Below are 15,309 nucleotides of genomic sequence, written 5' to 3'. Positions count from 1 at the left end.
ATCTATTGACAAGGTGAGGAATCTGCCATTAGAAGTCTGTCATAAGAACAAGTTTCTTACCTTTGGTAATGCTTTTTCTGGTATAGACTCTTTATAACTTGTATTCCTCACGGCCCATCCCATACTGTGAACTGAACTCTACCAATTAATGAGATCCTAAGTCTAGGAATCTGCACACTGGTCAAAGCCAATTTGCTGTTGGGGCTCTGCTTCTGGGGTTGCAGAGAGCCTCAAGCATTTCATTTACAGAGTAGAATCGTGTCGGTGTGGCACCGCACGCTGCCACCTACTGTTGTGCAGGGGTACTGCTCAAAAGTTTCCAGATCCAGTCTGTTGCCTGGGGAATATTCAACAAGTGAGGAATATGCAGATAGTCTCTACCAGAAACAATTGTTACCAGAGGTAAGTAACTTGTTCTTTAAGGAGATTTGGAAGTGGTTCATCATTGTGTAGGAGATTTTGGGGAACGCGATACCTATTTCAAGAGCCATTAATGGTAATATCTGTGTCTGTCACATTGGGACACTGCCTCTCATTTGCTGACCACTGTTTATATTTCTGCCCTCTCAGATATATTCTATTCTCCTTGCACAGTTCCTCACGTTTAGTCACAAGATGTAACTCGCCTCCCCCCCACCCCCCACACACACACACACTTTTATCCCCTTTAAAATCTCCATATTCTTGCAAACATTCCCGTATTTCCAGGGTGTTGGATGTGCCCAAATGATCAAACCTGAAACATGTAACTCCTGGCACAGACTCCTGATCTTGAGGTAGCCTATCCCTTGTTCCTAAATGTTGGGCAGAAGCCAGCTCCTTGTCCTGTCCAGATACAGAGTGCATGTCACAGGGTTTTCAGTATTGTCACAGCACATAATTTACTCGCTAATAGGTACTTTATTTTTACTGGCAAAGTGAATACTGGTTTCAGACACCTAAAAACACAGCTTGATACAGAGGGTTATGTGACTTCCATCCTTTTGCTTTACTCAAAAGGTGGAAATCCAGGCTCTAATGACCAGTGGATTTCAAGGTCATTTGATTTTGACCCTCAAAACACTAGGTAGTAACCTTCTCTATCTACCCCTTTTTTTCCTTTTTTCCCCCTCTCTTGCCCATTATGTATCTGCTAGTATGTTGTAACCTGTTAGCACCTTATCCGATTGGTAGAGAACCCTTGAGGTTACATAATACCATGCAGAAACTAGAATTGATCAGGTCTGCTTTTCATGCTTCCATCTGTATTTTATCCTGATGATAAGTTATAGTTTAAGCGTATGTTTTCTATTACTTTTCTTTGGACGCTGTTCCTAATGTCGCCTTCTCTTTGGTCTGCAGTCCGGAGGGCTCTGATTGTCCTTGCTCATGAGGAGAAGACTTCCTTCAGCCATGCCATGAAGGACGCTGCTTTGGAGGCGCTGAAGAAGAAAGGCTGGGAGGTGACCGTGTCTGACCTCTACGCTATGAAGTTCAACCCACTGGTGTCGCGGGATGACATAGTTGGTAATGTGCCCCTACTGTCTTCAGATGTATGCACATTTCACCCCCAATTCTGCATTCTAGCTAATATTATTTTTCTCATAGGTGATCCCAAGGACCCTGAGAACTTTAAGTACGGGGCAGAGTCCACTGCAGCATGGCAGGAAGGTCGACTCAGTCCTGATATTGTAGAGGAGCAGAAAAAGCTGGAAGCAGCCGACTTAGTAATATTCCAGGTGAGTTCTTCTCTAGTGAGTGGGCTTTCACGGTTGGTGAATTCTCTCTAGATTGCAGACTTGTCTGAATGTCTCTAGCCAGTATTGTAGTCCTGCCCCCGAGTTAGAAAGTAGATAGAGTTCAATCTGTGTTGCACAGAGAAGGCCACCTCTATGACCTTGTTTTAGAGTACAACTTTTATATAATTTAGCTCCTCGTGAGTGTGTCTGGGAATCCGTGCAGGTACTGGGTGTATTACTGCTATATGTGGGTTTGCGGATGTTTGTTTGGAAGGTAGAAGTCCAAGGTGCAGTGGGTTCTGAGAGGCCCTGCGAGTCTCATGAAAACTGAAATGTTATTGAGCAATAATAAAATGCCTTTCCATGTTAATTTTTTTTCATCAACAGAATCACAGTTTACACTAGATGTTGTATTTCTAATGGTGACTAAAGTCCTGATTTTACCTCATTGTCGCCGATAGTTAAGATATGCACATTTATTTCATTTCAAGAACAGAGATGTTTTCTAGTACAGGGAGCACTATACAATTAAAGAGCAGAGCAACATTCAGTGAGGCATGTTTTGTGTTCTCCTAATGGAAGAATGTTTTGATGTCCACAAAGCAGACCTTCGACATTTTGGCCCTGTTTTTGCATGGGGGCCAGAAATAATGCATCAGTTTTTCTGCACTGTGGAATTGCGGACACTGTGCATATTATCAATTCCAGGGTGTAGGAATACTTTGGTATTCCCAGTGCAATAACTCATTAAATGCCTCAAAGGGAAACATTGAGTTTTTTTATTTTTTATTATTATTTATTTTTTTACTGTAGGAACTGAAATTCCTATTTTGTAGTTAACTCCTTTTACAAGCCAAGATCTGATTACTGCAAGGTATGTTGAGGTTTCTGCACCCGAACCTGTCCACTGTCCCCCTTGCGTGGAGATTGAGCGGCGACAGTTGACTGCTTATGACCTTCTTCCCAATTCTGTAACATAATCTTTGCAGCCACCACAACGGTATATGCCTTTCAGAAGAAATTTGTAGCATGGTGCACAAACAAGTCTGTTAACCCCTTAACCTTTCTCTTTCTGAGGTCCTGTTTATCCTTTCCTTGGCAAGAGACTCTGCTATGGGCACTCTTACAGGTTATTTATCTGCTATTTGTGCTTTATTTTGAGGTTGCCTGATCAACCTTCTTTGTCTATGTATTCCTCCAGCCTCCATCCTCCATCCGTCATCCTCATTCATTATGCCCCAATGGGATCTGAATTTGGTTTTGACATTTGTGATGTGTGCTCCTTTCAAACCTCTCCACATTTGTCCTCTTAAGGTTCTCATTTCGAAAACAGCCTTCCTTATGGTCATTACATCTGACCGCAGGGAGAATGAGTTGAAGACATTGTCATCTAAGCTGCCCTACCTTTCCGTCCATCCTGACAAAGTGGTGCTTCGCACTAGGGCCTCCTTTCTGCCAAAAGTGGTTATGCCCTTTCATGTAGGCCAGTCCTTCACCTTGCCTACGCCCCTCCACACCCTTCTAAGGAACAGGAGAGACTCCACCGCTTGGACCCAAAAGAGCATAGGTGTTCTACCTTGATCATACAAAAGAGTTCCAGGTGGATGATCACATTTCTGTGGGTTATATGGGTGCGAAGAAAGGTCAGCAGTGCAGAAGCAGACCATCTCCAGGTGGTCGTTCTCTGTATGAAGATCTGCTACGAACTGTCCAAGAAACAACCCCACCCCGGGGGGTTGCATGCTCATTCTACCCGAGTTAAAGCTGTGATCACTGCGTTATTACACAAAGTTCCAGTCCTTGACATCCTGTGAGGCGGCAAAGTGGCATCTCTGCACACGTTTACCAAGCACTACTGCCTGGACAGTCATGGCCATAGGGATGGGCACTTTGTCCATTCGGTCCTGCAAGACTTTCTAGTATGAACTTAGTTTGCAGATCCAACTCCAGCGATTATATTGCTTTGGTGTCTATTCAAAGGTAAGGAATCTGCAACTAGAAGTCTTTATCAGGTGAACAAGTTACTTACCTCCGATAATGCCTTATCTGGTAGAGATAATATCTAGTTGCAGATTCCTTACGGACCCACTCATCGTCCCTGCTCTACGAATTGATTTCTAGGGGCATGGACTCCAGGATGCCACCTATTGATGCGCAGTGTTACTGCTCACAAAAATCTCCAGATCCAGTCTGACCCCTGGGGGAAATTCAAAGGTAAGGATTCTGCAAGCAGATATTGTCTCTACCAGATAAGGCTTTACCGGAGGTAAGTAAGTTGTTCTTTATCATGAGCTGGAACTTCTCCTTGACATGTCCAACCAGGTGACCATGAGACACATTCTGCCCTTCCTAAGGGTTCTCATCAGTGGGTTACATTTACCATTGTACTCTTCTGCTGGCTTGACTGCACCAGTGGTTTATAAATACAGACTTGTATCTTCAGTCTAAACATGTTCTAGGAGATCCAGAACAGTTTGCAACCTCCTTGTTGGGATTATGGTATCACATGTGCCCATTCTTCAAGTGCTTCACTAATTCTGTGCCCAGACAAATCTGAAGGGGTTCTGTGTTGCACATCGGGCTGCTGATGTTGTGGAACCAATCTTTCTGAAACTCAAGTTTCAAGCATTTCACCATAGTATCAACCTCCCTTGTATGTATGTGCCATTTGTATAGCACTTTACTAGCCAAAAGTCAGAGATGCTCTCTACAAGGTTAAAGCCAAAGATATAGTCCTTGTCTGTGGAAGAAGTATCTGGGTTCTGGGAGTGTACTTTTACTGCATAATGATGTAGTCATCTTTAAAGAGGTGCTTGTAGGAAGTTGGCTCTGTATATACTATTGCAAAGTAAGAAATAGCGTGCACAGAGTCCAAGGGTTCCCCTTAGAGGTAAGATAGTGGCAAAAGTAGATAATTCTAATGCTCTATATTGTGGTAGTGTGGTCGAGCAGTAGGCTTATCAGAGGGTAGTGTTAATCATTTGTTGTACACACACAGGCAATAAATGAGGAACACACACTCAAAGACTTACTCCAGGCCAATAGGTTTTTATATTGAAAAATATATTTTCTTAGTTTATTTTAAGAACCACAGGTTCAAGATTTATAAGTAATACTTTAAATGAAAAAGGTATTTCACTTATGTACTCTAGGAACTTTGAATAATCACAATAGCATGTACAGTCTTTGTAAAAATGGCAATAAGCTATTTTAAGAGTGGACACTGCAAAAATCAACAGTTCCTGGGGGAGGTAAGTAAAGGTTAAGTTCACAAGTAAGTAAAACACTTACAAGTCTCAAAGTTGGGTCCAAGGTAGCCCACCGTTGGGGGTTCAAGGCAACCCCAAAGTTACCACACCAGCAGCTCAGGGTAGGTCAGGTGCAGAGGTCAAAGAGGTGCCCAAAACACATAGGCTCCAATGGAGAACAGGGGTGCCCTGGTTCCAGTCTGCAAGCAGGTAAGTACCCGCGTCCTCGGGGGGGGGGGGCAGACCAGGGGGGTTTTGTAGGGCACCGGGGAGAACGCAAGCAGGCACAGAAAGTACACCCTCAGCGGCACAGGGGTGTCTGGGTGCAGAGTGCAAACAGGCGTCGGGTTTCAGATAAGAAGTAATGGGGAGATCTGGGGGTCTCTTCAACGATGCAGGCAGACACGGGGGGCTTCTCGGGGGTAGCCACCACCTGGGCTAGGCAGAGGGTCGCATGGGGGTCGCTCCTGCACTGGAGTTCGGTTCCTTCAGGTCCTGGGGGCTGCGGGTGCAGTGTTGGTTCCAGGGGTCGGGTCCCTTGTTACAGGCAGTTGCGGTCAGGGGGAGCCTCTGGATTTCCACCTCAGGCGTCGCTGTGGGGGTTCAGGGGGGTCGTCTCTGGCTACTCACAGGCTCGCAGTCGCCGGGGAGTCCTCCATGTAGTGTTGGTTTTCCACAGGTTGAGCCGGGGGCGTCGGGTGCAGAGTGAAAAGTCTCACACTTCCGGCGGTAAAACTGAAGTCCTTAAAGTTCTTTCTTTGTTGCAAGAAAGTTGCAGATTGTTGAACAGGGCCACTGTTCATGGGAGTTTCTTGGTCCTTGGTTGCAGGGCAGTCCTCTGAGGCTTCAGAGGTCACTGGTCCCTGTTGGATGCGTCGCTGTTGCAGTTTTCTTTGAAGTTGGGAGACAGGCCAGTAGGGCTGGGGCCAAAGCAGTCGTCGTCTCCGTCTTCACTGTAGGGCTTCAGGTCAGCAGTCCTTCTTCTGGTTAAGGTTGCAGGAATCTAGTTTCCTAGGTTCTGGGGAGCCCCTAAATACTGAATTTAGGGGTGTGTTTAGGTCTGGGAGGGCAGTAGCCAATGGCTACTGTCCTTGAGGGTGGCTACACCCTCTTTGTGCCTCCTCCCTGTGGGGAGGTGGGGGGCACATCCCTAATCCTATTGGGGGAATCCTCCATCCACAAGATGGAGGATTTCTAAACGTAAGGGTCACCTCAGCTCAGGACACCTTAGGGGCTGTCCTGACTGGTGGGTGACTCCTCCTTCTTTTCCTAATTATCTCCTCCAGCCTTGCCGCCAAAAGTGGGGGCAGTGGCCGGAGGGGCGGGCATCTCCACTTGCTGGGATGCCCTGTGGCGTTGTAACAAAGGGGGTGAGCCTTTGAGGCTCACCGCCAAGTGTTACAGTTCCTGCAGGGGGAGGTGAGAAGCACCTCCACCCAGTACAGGCTTTGTTCCTGGCCACATGGTGACAAAGGCACTCTCCCCATGTGGCCAACAACATGTCTGGTGTGTGGCAGGATGGCAGAAACTAGTCAGCCTACACTGGAAGTCGGGTATGTTTTCAGGGGGCCATCTCTAAGATGCCTTCTGGGTGTATTTTACAATAAATCGCACACTGGCATCAGTGTGCATTTATTGTGCTGAGAAGTTTGATACCAAACTTCCCAGTTTTCAGTGTAGCCATTATGGTGCTGTGGAGTTCGTGTTTGACAGACTCCCAGACCATATACTCTTATGGCAACCCTGCACTTACAATGTCTAAGGTTTTGCTTAGACACTGGAGGGGCATAGTGCTGATGCACTTATGCCCTCACCGGTGGTATAGTGCACCCTGCCTTAGGGCTGTAAGGCCTGCTAGAGAGGTGACTTACCTATGCCACAGGCAGTGTGAGGTTCGCATGGCACTCTGAGGGGAGTGCCATGTCGACTTAGTCATTTTCTCCCCACCAGCACTCACAAGCTGTGAAGCAGTGTGCATGTGCTGAGTGAGGGGTCCCCAGGGTGGCATAAACCATGCTGCAGCCCTTAGAGACCTTCCCTGGCATCAGTGCCCTTGGTACCAGGGGTACCAGTTACAAGGGACTTACCTGAGTGCCAGGGTTGTGCCAATTGTGGAGACAAAGGTACCGTTGAGGGAAAGAACACTGGTGCTGGGGCCTGGTTAGCAGGGTCCCAGCACACTTTCAAGTCATAACTTAGCATCATCAAAGGCAAAAAGTCAGGGGGTAACCATGCCATGGAGGCATTTCCTTACAGTGCTACTTTAACTAGTTCCTAAATTGAAGCAGGGTTTGGGGATTCCTAATGGAGACAGATGTTGTTTCAGATCCTGGGTGCATGTATGGAGAAGGCAGCTTGCATTTTTTTCTTCCAGTCTGATAGTGTCCTCTCTGTGGGTGTGCATGAAAGGTGGGACCTCTAAAGAGCATTCCCAGCAACCAAAAGTCTTGCTATAACATTTTAGTACAGCAGACTACCAGACTGTTGAACATAATCGTAGCATGAACACTAAATGCATGGTGGTTCACCTGTGCCCTTCTAATGACCCTCTGTATTCCTTTAATGTATGGACCAAACTAGCATTTGCCTGGTAAAAGAGGACGGTCAAAGAAGCCACATAACTCTAAGATATACCAGTATATCTCTAACTTGAGCCTTGCGTAAATAGAGCAATTCTGCTTTGAATCAGGCATTGGTGTGTGATGTATATAATAAAAGGTCCCTCTCAAAAAGCGGGTTTACATTTTGCTATTTTAAGGCAAACCCAGGTTGGCAGGTTGCTGTCAAAATAGATCTTAATTTCCTTGTGTAGCTAAAATAGTACTCACCAGGGTGCATCCACCCTGTTTTTGTTTAGTAAACATGAGCTGTCAAGTTCTCAGTCTATGTTGAAACTCCTCAGATTGTCAATCATATCAGCATATTGGGATATGTTTTGGGTTTACCTTTGTCCCTTTTTTCTACCTTATCAACATAGACCGCATGTTCAAAGAAATAAACATGTTCATGAAAGGTCTGCACTTCTCTAAGCGACAAAAATGGACATCTTAACTGCGGGGTTGCAGCTGTTTCTGGTAAAGCGTAAATTACACGTGGAAATCACAATGATTTATTTCTTGGCATACTCCCTGATGTGCCAATCCCAGAGCCTACAATTTCCAAACAGACCAATCGGTGAGCGAGTGGCTGATTTTTGTGTTGCTGTGTTCCACTGCTATACAATATTTAACTGATGTTGCATAAGCCTCTTAAGCTCACACTATTAATTTGGCCACCCAGGTGGTTGATTTACCTGCAGGCCAAAATTAGTAATCGTTCAGGACTCGGGACTCTTTCCCTCCACCCCATGCCCTTTGGGAAAGGGAGAGCATCTCTTGACACCCAGGCTCACGTGCTGCAGTGGTCCAAAGGGACTCCTGTGGGTTTTAGCATTCAAGATATAAATATATATATATTTTATTTTAACCTCCAGGTTCCCAAATTCCCTGACGTTAATCATGCACCGCGCTTCAGGGTTAGCAGATAAAATATGTTTTATTTAAAAAAAAAAAAAAAATAAGGAGCAGGCCTATATCAAGGGATGAAAGCTCATGCGGTAGCGCCTGGCCGTCTGCAGCTGGTGGCTCTCTGCGGAGTTTGAGCATATGGCCCAGCCAAAGGACATGCCCTGCTGCCAGCTCCTGCTGCTGAAGATGTACTAGTTCAATTAATGCCAAAAGCCCAGAAATTCACTGACATAAGCACAGTTAAAGATTAGTTCCATTTCAGCGAACTGAAAAATCCCTGATATTCGCCAGTTAGTGTATGCAGGGGACAACACGTACCATATATCGAGCCACTCGCCATATTTTGTAAAACTAGCTTTTTTCACATATTAGTAGCAGTCTGCTAAGAGCAAAATGTGTCAGCCACTTATGTTGCATATCATAACTAGCGAACTTTAGGGCTTTGTCAGGTTTGTCTTTGCTGAACCACAACTAACCTTTTAATTGTGGGTTTTCATTAAATACAAACAGTTGGATGGATGGCAACATGTATCTGTATGTGGTGATCCTTGTCCCAGACTCGGACCATAAGAAGTGAAGGCAAAAATAGCTCCTGGAAGATCCATTATCAAATCTTTCTTTATCATGTATGCTGTAACCAGAAATTGCTAACAACATGCTGTTCACTGTTAAACCAGGTGTAATTCCCACAGACTCTAGAGTGGTTAGTAAATGTATGTAGTCAGAGAAACTAATGTTATGAGTCATAGATTGATCTTCCTTGTGGTCTGCAACCAATGCTGGAATTTTAAGCTTCATGCAATGAAGATGGACTGCTAAATAAAAAGAAAAGTCCTTTTGTCTGTGCCGGTTAAGGTCTGTGACAAGACCCTTTGTGTTTCAGGTGGCATGGTGGTAGTGGTGGAGGTTTGGGACGGAGCGAGGTTAGGCTTATTTATGATAGAGGAATGTGGAATTTTCAGGTCGGTCAACTGATGCCAGCAATATTATCCTGTAATTTTCTGTATGTGTAATGCATGTTGTATGTATTTGCCATTATTTTTTATTATGCAGTTCATTTCTAAGGGACACGCGTGCAGTGATTGGTGATGCCTGGTACATGGTGTGACAGTGGTAGGCCTTTTGGAATTTGTAAGTGATGCGGATGGACTTCGCATTTACGGAAAAGCAAGAAAGCACAGACTATCCATAAACTATTGCCTGTTGCATTTTATTGTAGTGTGGACATGTACATCTATTCTATATTCAGCATGGAAAGTTATTTGTGTATAACCAGTATCTTTATAGCTGTGATGTTGATTTCAAGACATCCTTGTAAAAACTGATTTTATTGAAGCAACATGGGTATTTCTCTAACAATTCCTCGTGATTCGATGTACAAACTCTGCTGTATTTCCTTATTCCAGCATAATGTACTTGTGCCAATACTTAAATTGGTATGTTGTCACATCCATAAATGAATTCTAGGTCTCTAGATGGTGGCAGATGGCAGACCATGCTAAGAATTGTTGCCTCGTGGTCTATGCTTGGTAGTAGTTGATCGCTGATTTTTGCCTCCCTTGTCTTCCTCCCAGTTTCCTGTCTTCTGGTTTGGATTACCTGCCATGCTGAAGGGCTGGTTCGACAGAGTTTTAACCGCAGGCTTTGCCTACACCTACACCTCCATGTTTGATAATGGACATTTTCAGGTAAGGAAACAAAATACAACATTTCAAACTCTGTTACATTCAGCTGCCTGACCTTGACTCCAAAAGGAATTATGATCATATCTCCTCAGTATTCAGAGCCCTCTTGAGTTCCCAGTGGAAGCCAGAATACATTTCAAAATCTGCTTCTAGGCTTGCAAAGTGTTCCTCTCTGTGTACTCAAGCATCTCAATATCTTAACTGGATCAAGGAGTCAGAAGAAGTAAACACTCCATCCGATATGAATCTCCAAAATGTAACACTGCGCTGCTCCTTTGAACCTCAAGCCTTGAAGTGTTTCTTCACTAGAGTGGCAGCCGCCGCCTGCACCTCCTCCTGAATAGTAACTGCATCGCGCTGCCTGAGAGTGAGTTATTCAGTGGAAGTGTCCCTATACAGCGGGACTCTCCGATAAAATGTCTGTTCGTATTCCCTGGTCTTTCCAAGTTTTGGCCTTTGGAATCTACTTTGATGCAAATGATACATTCTTTTTTTCATGCTTGTTTGTGACCGTCACTGCTATCTTGTTTAACACGAGTTAAAAGCACAATGCTGCATTTTGGGTGCTTGCCTCTGTTTTATTGTGGTTGCAATAGACTGACTACTCAGGACGTCTGCAACCCTCTCTTTTTTTAATTTCAAATCATCCACCCATTAATTTATGGGGGCAGGACTGGGTTTGTGAGCAGATTTACTGAAATAGGAATGTGTTATTCATCAATGGTGCATTCTCCTACAGGCATAGATAATAGGGCCACACCCGTCACAATGATACGAATATTGTTGGGTCTCAATTACCCCCCCACCCCCCTCCCGATGCTTTCTGTGAGCACTAGTCCCCAATACACCAGTTCCAAGTTGAAGGAAGAGTTTTTTTTAGACAGTCAATATTTCTTGTTCTTTACTGGATCTTCTTGCTGCCGCCCCGTTTATGCACTGCTTTGTCTTCATACTTAATAGGAATGCAGGGACAGTGGACAGACTTGCAACTTCTGTTTTTTAGTCCTGAATCACTTCACTCACATCGACTAACTCTTCCTTTACTAAAGATTAGGGTATTATTCGTTGGCACTATTGGTGGGAGGTAACAGGCACAAGGACATCCTGCAGTGTATGGTATTATGTGAATGTTACATGTGCATCTTTTCTATTGCTATAGCTATAGCTCTTTGGGCAGAGTTTATGTGCAGTGCAATGTAACAGGGATTTATAAAGTGCTAGCTTCTAGACCCTAAACCTCAACAAATGGAAGCAGAGCGCCAAACAAGGAGGCCTTCTAGACTGGGGCAGCCGAGAAACCTAGATCAATGATTGTTTAAACAGCCAGGTTTTAAGATCTTTAAATACTTAGTTGCTGCATCCACACACGTACATGACAGGGGTTTAGGCTTTACTGAAGTATTTACCACTTACAGGTGAGCAACATATTTCCTGTTTCAGTAACCATTCCTTCCGTATGTAGATGCATGGATTGTCATGACCCAGGGAATCCTTTAATTTGACTATACAAATGTTGCTTTTACTGTAGTTCCTCTCCTTAGTTATCCTTTAATGTCTATCAATATATTCTTGTTCTTCCAAGGGATTGTTTCTACAACTTGCTTGTTTTGTTTTTGTAAACATTATTTCTATTTGTAGGCATAAAAAAGAACAAAGTTGTAACAAGACTAAAATACATTTTCCTAGCTTTCGTAACATAAAGTTTCAATTTAAGTAAAGACTTGCAGCCTTAAAAACAAAACTACCTTTCCCAAGAAACCATAAGGGAAAGAAGAAAACATCATAACTAATCAACACACAGTTCATTGCATATAGTCCACTATCACTATTTATGCCCCCTCTGTCTTCGTGTGAAATTTGCCTTCCATCCTCAAATTATCCCAACTGTGGCTCACTCCTTATTAGCAACGTCATTCCCTAAACATAACCAAAAAAAAAAAAACTTTTAAAATCCGTTCCCAATTACAATTCCTACTGAAACTAGAACTAACATTAGTGGGGAAAAAATGTATCACAGTTTATACATCATCCTGATAAAGCACCTTCTCTTAGCCCCATAAAGCAATACCATAACTGAATTATACTTATTCGTACTAGAAACTCCAGAATTGCCTCACGAACAATCCATCTCAGGGAGGGAAATCAGCCTTGATGTGGTGGGAATGATCCTTGCCTCCAAGTCCTTAATAGAATTGAAGATTTCTTTTAGGAAAGCTAGGAAATGTTACATTCCATGTCAGGACCAGAGGCAAGGATTATGCTCGTTCAAAGCTTATTCACCACCAAGGTAGCCATGTCTACTACTGATTTAAAGTAGAATGTCTTAAAGGTGCACTCTGGAGACCAGTCAGCTGCATTCACTATGTCTGTGAGACGAGGCCCAAAGAAAATGCTTTAGAGGCCATAACTCCTCTTGCTGAATGTGCACCAAACACAGATGTATCAATGCCTACTTCTTGCATAACATATTTAACCTAATGGTCTTTTGTGGGAGAAGACACCACTTTAAGTGGTTTGCGTAAAGCTATAGCTCATCTGCTGAATAGGACTCCTCCATTAAAGCTTCATAATCTTGTAAGCATCTAAGCACACACAATTTAAGGCATCGACAAATCTAGGTTAAAAACCACTCTCAAATTACATTTCCTTCATCTTGTAATATGGAAAGGGATCCCTTTAGGGGTAAATATCCTATGTGTAATATCCAGGCTCTGACATCCGAAACCCTCTTGCAGGAGATTAAGCACAGGAGCTTGGCCAATTTAGCTGATAACTGCTTTTTGGACAGTTCACTATTACTTGGCCAGAACCAAAACAAATTAAGGATTGCATAAACGTCCCACAAAGAGGAATACCTGGGAAAAGGAGGAATCGATAATCTTACCCCCCTCATCAATTTTCCTTACCATAGGATGCTCTCCCACTGGAAAGCCCTCTTTAGGGATATGGCCTGCCGATATAGCTGAACTGAAAGTATTTACTGACCTGTAAGCCACACCACCACTCACCAGTGAGGATACAAAATTCACTATGAGAACAACTCCTGATACCAGGGGATCAGCATCTCTCATCAAACACCAACGCACCCATCTTCCCCAGGCAGACCAGTATCTCTTATGGTTGCCCTGTGCCCAGGCTTTGGACAAAAGGTCCTGAGCTTCCTCCGAAAAGTCTGCTGATATTTCCATTGAGACCTGTAATCCGTAACGCCATGAGGGGAAGCGTCTCTTCCCCTCATGGCAATGAGGGTTCCCCAGTGGATCCCACAGAATATCCTATCTGTAGGGCAGAAGGATTGGAAAATCCCAGGAAAGTTCCATCATCACTGGAAACCAGACTTGCGATCTTCAAGTCGATGTGATCACCACGAGGTTCGCTTGTTGCTACCTGACTTGCGTGACCACTCAAATTAATAGCGCAAATGGGGAAAACGCATATCCCTCTTCCCTGCTCCAATCCTGGAGGAATGCATCCATCGCTTCTGCCAACTGAACTGGCCTCCAGCTGAACAACCAGTCAAGTTGATGGTCGAGATGGGAAGCAAAGAGGTCCACTAAGAAGGGACCCCAGTGTCTTCTGAGAACTTGAAACACCTCCCAATGGTTGCCACGCACAGAGATCCTAAAGGTGGCGGGAATGCCAATCGGCGACCTCATTGGACTTCCCTGTAAGGTATTCTGCTTCACCAAAATGTTGCAATCGTTCCACACAGTATCCCCAGAAAGTCTATGCCAGATTTGCAGCATCTTCGACCAGGGATCCCCCCCCTTACCGGTGATTGATATACCGGATGACAAGATGTTGCCCATTTTTAGCAACAGTGAGCAACTCACCTTGTCCTGCGTCCAACAGCAAATCGCTAAAGATCCTGCGAGGATCTCTAGGTAGTTGATGTGAAGAGATTGCTCCTCGAATGATCATTTTTGTCCTGTGGACACATCACCGAAGCTGGCATCCCTGCCCAATCTGCTTGATTGGGACTTGAACACCATATCCAGAGCGGAGTCGAAAGTGGCACTCTCGTTGCAGGCCTCCATGTGATTCAACCACCATTGCATTTTGACCCTGGCCTCCTCAGATATCGGAACCTTCGGGTAATACGATGCACCTTCTTGAAGATATTGTGCCTTCAATTGTTGCAGTGCCCTGCACTGCAGGGGGCCTGGGAAAATCGCCTGGTCCGAGGATGATAAGATCCACACCAGACGAGCCAGCTGTCTGAGAGATGCCTTCAGCTTGGACATCGTTTTCTTGATCTTGTGATGAATCCTCGCCATTTTCCTGCCTGGAAGGCTGAGGGTCGATTTGTGGGAGCTTATCATTAACTGCAAAAACGTTGTCTGAGCTAGAACCAGCAGGGACTTGCTTTTGTTGATTACAAATCCCAGACGCTCTGGCAAATCCACCGCCACCTTCAGATGAGATGACAGGAGAGTGAACAGAAGCACTTATCCATCAGGAGAATATATCTTTGAAATACACTATCAAACGGATGCCTCTGCCGCATACTGGTAAAACATCAAGGGGCAGAGGCCAGGTCGAAGGGCAAAGTTTGAAACTCGAACACCAGATGGTTCCAGAGGAACTGTAAACCCAGAGATGCAGTGGGAAGATAGGAATTGTTGGATATGCATACTTCAGGTCCAAATGGACAAGCCAATCCCCCAGATGCAGAAGATTCCTCGGAAGGTAGATTCCCTCCATCTTGAAATGGCAATTGAAGCAACTATTGGTTGAACTCCTTGAGGCTGAAGATGGGAAGCTGAGCACATCCCTTTTGTCCTCGATTAGAAATGTTGCTTACAATTCCAGAGGGATGGAGTTCTAAAGGAACGATTGCCACTTTAAAAAAAAAATCCTATACCTCCTGATTTAAGAGTTCTGCGTGACCTACTGAAAAAGACAAACAACGGGGAGTACACCCTTGAACCGGGGTCCCCACTAATTCCAGATGAAAACCCTGGATCCGCTGCTGGACCCACACATCGAATCTGACCTCTGTTTATTTCTGTCCAAACAGAGCTAATCTTCCTCCTACTTTTACCTGTGAAGAACGGAGTGTCCTTATCTTGGGCATGTCCTCAACCACCTTCTCTGCCACCATGGAAGCGATGGAACCTTATTGATGGATAAAAATTGCCATATCTTGTAG

General features: G+C 44.5%; 1 protein-coding gene across 3 annotated transcripts in view; it reads left to right on the top strand.

The window, feature by feature from the left end:
• NQO1 (NAD(P)H quinone dehydrogenase 1) overlaps nucleotides 1–15,309 on the top strand; it is a 167,396-nt gene that overhangs the window by 146,467 nt on the left and 5,620 nt on the right. For all 3 annotated transcript variants that reach the window (XM_069216695.1, XM_069216696.1, XM_069216697.1), the window contains 3 exons: nucleotides 1,342–1,506; nucleotides 1,588–1,718; nucleotides 10,047–10,160. In XM_069216695.1, coding sequence (XP_069072796.1) covers nucleotides 1,342–1,506; nucleotides 1,588–1,718; nucleotides 10,047–10,160 — 410 coding nt within the window. The remainder of the gene's footprint in view (nucleotides 1–1,341; nucleotides 1,507–1,587; nucleotides 1,719–10,046; nucleotides 10,161–15,309) is intronic.

Source organism: Pleurodeles waltl, chromosome 12 (assembly GCF_031143425.1).
Source record: "Pleurodeles waltl isolate 20211129_DDA chromosome 12, aPleWal1.hap1.20221129, whole genome shotgun sequence".
Taxonomy (NCBI): Eukaryota; Metazoa; Chordata; class Amphibia; order Caudata; family Salamandridae; genus Pleurodeles; species Pleurodeles waltl.
The sequence above is the reverse complement of the archived record's forward strand: the minus strand, read 5'-3'. Positions and strand labels throughout refer to the sequence as shown.